Below are 5,496 nucleotides of genomic sequence, written 5' to 3'. Positions count from 1 at the left end.
GAACCAATGTTTCGAGCTGTGTTTGTGACGTTAGCGGGTCGGTTCCGCTATGTTTAGCGCGTTGACATCGAATCCTTCAGCCAGAACTCTATGGAATTATCATAACAGACTCAGAAACTTGCTTACTATCGGAGCGTAACCCCAACGGCATTCCGTACATGTATTTGTCCAATTGTTTACCTAATTAGTCACTATGGCAACGACTAGCAGCGTATATAAGCGCAGTCGCATCAGGTGTATTTCAATTTCTGCACTCACCCAGACTCGTCGCAGTCCACTCGTGAGCGTCGTCGAGGCAACCCATTTTTTAGACACTGAGAAACTAACAAGATATTATTTGTTTCTTTTATTGACGTTTTTCACAAGAATCTAGCAATCCCTTCTTCAAAATGGTAAGTACATATGTTGTAAGAGAGTCAATCTTTGCCACTATGTTACCGGGATCATTCTTAAAAAATTGGCACTTTTCAAACTAATGTGGTTTCCGATCTGTCACAATAGCATTTAAAATTAAAACGATGGCCGTTTCACCGGGAAAATGTTCAACAGACAAGAAGACAAAGCGTCGTTTCGTCGACGTCATTGATCGGGTTAAAAACATGACTTTTTTGCTAAGTACACAATCTTCACTTTTGAAAATATTGAATATGTTTTCGGCGACTATATCAACGATTATTTGTATCAGTACTGGTAGTGACGAGGTCGTGGTGGTTTGTCCAGTTTTCAAAAGAGCACCACAAGGAGTCAAATTTCTGTACTTAACTCGGGGTTTTGCATTATATTTCTTTCAAAGATTGTGTTCATGTTTTGGGGTACCCAAAAACTTACCTAACAAAAAGTGCGAGCTCACTTCGGGTAACGGCTGAAAAAAGAGACTTACCAACAGTCCTGCGGCAATCTCATCGTATATACACAAAAAAAAACATCATTTTTCATTGTTTTCATAACAACCTAACTATTGTAAGAGAAATGCTTAGAAACTATGGTTTCACCTGTGCTGCATTTCATGCGTGACGGTTTTAATGTTTTTTACTACAAAGCGACAATCATGCGTCTACCATCTGCGGGCCACTTTATTTCAGTCTCATTAAATTTTAAACCGCAAACTAATCAGAGGTACTTAGCAGGATTTTAATGAAACCAGATTTTATTATAGAGTTAAACATAGTAGAGTGGTGAATAATCCCGACTAAGGTGCGTGGTTGTCAAGATAACGCGCTTTGCGCTGATTAACGTCGACGTTCAAACATATCATAGGGGTTATTTTCTTAAGTCAACCATAAGAAATGACCGTTAAAGATAACTACTTGGTTTCATTTCTATCCGGTATTTCAATTTATCCGTAACGAAACCAAACAACTTTTTAATCAGTAGCCATGCACAAAAATAATAAATGTTCTCCCCGACACAAAGATGAATTTGTTTCCAGACCGAATAATCAATTTGGCAGTGCCGAGTTTTGGATACCTAATAAACAAAGCCGGTTAATAGAAGCTACAACCGTGAAGGCAACCTAAGTTGACCGGGTATCGGGTTGTTTGTTGAATGAAATCTCAAATCATCTGTGAATGAAAAAACGGAAGAAAAATGATACCGTCCAGTATTACCGAGTTACACGCGTAGATTAAAATCAGAAAAGGTGTTCCAACAAAGGGTCTCCTAAGTCCCAAGTAAAGCAATGCTAGTGCAGAAACCTCGGTTATTCGTTGTCCAGAACCTCATAACGAATGCTCCGTACTGCATGGATTTCAGCAGAGACTCGAGGATGAATTCATCCGAATAGTTCCCTGTAAGTGATTTATGAATTTGTCGATCTACCAATAGTGTGATGACGACTACGACAACAATTATTTTCTACATTTGAATTGTTCCGCCCATTTCGGAAAAAAAACACGTACAACCCACGCTACTGTCAATATTCAATTTCGAGGGAGTGAATTTGATATAAATAGTTTATGATAAACACCATAGCAACGGGTGTGGTGATATGTGTATTGCGAAGGGAAAATATAATATATCTAGCCAGCGTTGATGATAATCAGACTGATCTAGTGAAATATCGCACTCTGTTTTAACAAGATATACCAGGAGAGCGTCTATTTAACTAAACTTTGACAATAACAGATAGTGATGACGTTTTTTCAAAATATATATACTACTATGGTACTATGGTAACAAATATCATGTATATCTTGGCCGTAGCGAGAGGCAAAAATAACATGTGAAGCCAATCCCATTACCATCGTGAATTCGTTTGAATTTGCTAATGGCCTTGGTTAAATACTAGTATAGAAAATATAAGAATGACTTAACCCAAGGGCGTTTTATTGCAATACCCATGCGTTAAAGAATGTACTGCTTCAAACGGGCATAGAAAAATAGTTTCAATTATTTTAAAATACACTTTATATTACCCGTTGCGGATATGTTATTTTATCGGAAATTTTACGCTGTGATCATATTAGAGGGGTGGTTTATCGGGGTCGATCGGATGTACTGCATGCACACAGAATTCAGAATGACGCCACCCAAAAGTTATTACACATTCGAGGGACAACTGTGTGGGTGAACTAAGATTCCGGTTAGTTTGTGAAACTGAAATCATTGACATATAACGATATAATCCCCTTGTTTGTTCCGTTAATGCCGTCGCAAATATCTTAATGGTAACATGAGTGTGTCTACAGTAACAACCGGTCCGCTAACCGTCAGACTAACGCCTGAATCAAAGTAGGCGTCCCGTCTCAATGTTGACTTGCATCGTCTTGGATCAGCAACTTTCTAAAGGGTAAAAATCTTTCAAGCAACAACATATATCGATTGGACTTGTCGCTACAAGCTTCGACTGTCTTAGAATGTGAGACAACTTTATGTTCAGCCGAACGCGAATGACAAAGACGGGACACGCTCTTTTCAATCTTTGAGCGCGCTGAAACTTAAGTTAGGATACTTGAACTCTTCGCGAATGCCACCTTCCATCAGTGACCAATGGCATCACCACCACGCCCAAACACTACAATAGTATTAGCGTGTTACTAACTGCCGCGAACGCCCACATGTATGCGACTGAAAATCACACTTTTTAAATCTTGAAGTAAAAGATCACAATAAATCACAGTCTTTATTGAGCGCCCCATGCCGAAATGATCAGGTTGTTTAGGTCATGAAAGCAGTTGCCATGGAAGACAACAACTAATTCTCGTTGTTAATATTCTATTCTACATGTTCTTGTATTCATAACTGTATCCATCCATAAGAGTTTAGCAATAAATCGTCAATGATATATTCGGCTGTTTCGTGAAAGATTTTTTTTTTATTCTGTCTCCTATAGCGTGAATGCATATCAATACACATTGGTCAGGCTGGCGTCCAAATCGGCAATGCATGCTGGGAGTTATACTGTCTGGAACATGGTATCCAACCTGATGGCCAGATGCCAAGTGACAAGACCATTGGCGGCGGCGACGATTCTTTCAATACTTTCTTCAGTGAGACTGGAGCTGGGAAACACGTGCCACGTGCAGTGTTTGTCGATCTGGAACCGACAGTAGTGGGTAAGAAAATTTATGTCGAGTTTATAGTCTTGTCCGATGCATTTACGAAGCCCCTCCCAGCCGCGTGGGTGGGGGCTAGCTAAAATCTCGCGTTACTGTTAGACGTTTTTTAGTGAAAAACAAAGATACTGGTGATCTCGCCTCGCTCCTAAAAAGATTACCTGCGTATTAAATATGTACTATTGTTTATGTCTTTCCAGATGAAGTACGGACTGGTACATACCGTCAATTATTTCACCCTGAAGAACTTATCACTGGAAAGGAAGACGCCGCTAACAACTATGCTCGAGGTCACTATACAATTGGCAAAGAGATAGTCGACCTGGTCTTAGATAGAATACGAAAACTGGCCGATCAATGTACAGGTCTTCAAGGATTCTTGATCTTCCACAGCTTCGGTGGTGGCACTGGTTCTGGTTTCACGTCTCTCCTTATGGAAAGACTCTCGGTTGACTATGGCAAGAAGTCAAAGTTAGAGTTCGCTGTCTACCCAGCTCCGCAAGTGGCAACTGCTGTAGTAGAGCCATACAATTCGATTCTGACCACCCATACCACCCTGGAGCACTCCGACTGTGCCTTCATGGTTGACAACGAGGCCATCTACGATATTTGTCGTCGAAATTTGGACATCGAACGTCCAACCTACACCAATCTCAACCGTCTGATTGGTCAAATCGTCTCTTCCATCACCGCTTCACTGCGATTTGATGGCGCCCTCAACGTCGATTTGACGGAATTTCAGACCAATCTGGTACCTTATCCACGTATCCATTTCCCGTTGGCTACCTACGCTCCTGTGATTTCTGCCGAGAAAGCCTATCACGAGCAACTTACAGTAGCAGAAATCACAAATGCCTGCTTCGAGCCTGCCAACCAGATGGTCAAATGTGACCCGCGTCACGGAAAGTACATGGCCTGCTGTATGCTGTACCGGGGCGATGTGGTGCCCAAAGACGTCAACGCTGCTATTGCTACCATCAAGACCAAACGTACCATCCAGTTCGTCGACTGGTGTCCAACGGGCTTTAAAGTTGGTATCAACTACCAACCACCAACCGTTGTTCCCGGTGGAGACTTGGCTAAAGTGCAGCGTGCTGTTTGTCTACTGAGCAACACTACCGCTATTGCAGAAGCTTGGGCCAGACTTGATCATAAATTCGATTTGATGTACGCCAAGCGTGCTTTCGTCCACTGGTATGTCGGTGAAGGTATGGAGGAAGGAGAGTTCTCCGAGGCGCGTGAAGATCTTGCGGCTTTGGAGAAGGATTACGAGGAAGTCGGTGTAGATTCTGTTGAAGGCGAAGGCGAGGAAGAAGGCGAAGAATATTAAGAAAACAAAATAACACTAAATTTGGGTAAAATGTTATCAGCGGGGAAACAGCGAACTTTTCAACTATATAAATAATAATATTCTCAATGTCTATTCTTCATTATTCGAGCACATTGTCATTAAATGGTGATCACCGGTCGAACAGATCGGGCAACTTCACGCCACCACGTTGTATATTCAAAATGTCAGAATTCTATCGTTATTCATGTCACTCAAAAAGATGCATAAATGTAGTACACTATTTGTCGGTCTTCGTTGCATATTTTATACTTTCAGTTTTTACGATTACGTAGACCCTTCTTGTGTGTTTAATAAAGTGCACATATTTTAACTTATAAACCCTAAATTCCTGAGTAAATGTGTTCTGAGCATGCGCGTTCTATAATCAGATGTGATCGTGACGTCATGTATTTCATCATACATACACGTTAAGTGCCAATGAGAATTATATGTTGGTTGTGACGTCACAACATGTTACACACATATAGGTAGTGTTTATTTGGGACCCACTTTTACGCATTATTTCGCTGAAAACCACGACATGTATTTGATTACACACTGTATTTAAAGCGGGAGGGTCGTCACCTGCGCACGCGTGGGAATTGAGTCCCA

General features: G+C 41.1%; 1 protein-coding gene across 1 annotated transcript; it reads left to right on the top strand.

Annotated features, from left to right (window-relative positions):
- The first annotated feature begins 252 nt into the window (after positions 1–252).
- Positions 253–5,223, top strand: LOC100379000 (tubulin alpha-1A chain-like). The gene is made up of 3 exons (XM_006812365.3): positions 253–392; positions 3,332–3,554; positions 3,755–5,223. Exons 1-3 carry the CDS (start codon positions 390–392, stop codon positions 4,882–4,884), a joined length of 1,356 nt encoding a protein of 451 aa, XP_006812428.2. The 5' UTR covers positions 253–389; the 3' UTR covers positions 4,885–5,223.
- Positions 5,224–5,496: the final 273 nt, after the last annotated feature.

This window comes from Saccoglossus kowalevskii, chromosome 13 (genome assembly GCF_978046115.1).
Source record: "Saccoglossus kowalevskii chromosome 13, keSacKowa6.1, whole genome shotgun sequence".
NCBI lineage: Eukaryota > Metazoa > Hemichordata > Enteropneusta > Harrimaniidae > Saccoglossus > Saccoglossus kowalevskii.
The sequence above is the reverse complement of the archived record's forward strand: the minus strand, read 5'-3'. Positions and strand labels throughout refer to the sequence as shown.

Coding starts and splice junctions, on each gene's coding strand:
- LOC100379000 (XM_006812365.3), top strand. Junction 3,555..3,754: donor TCTGGAACCGACAGTAGTGG/GTAAGAAAATTT, acceptor ATGTCTTTCCAG/ATGAAGTACGGACTGGTACA.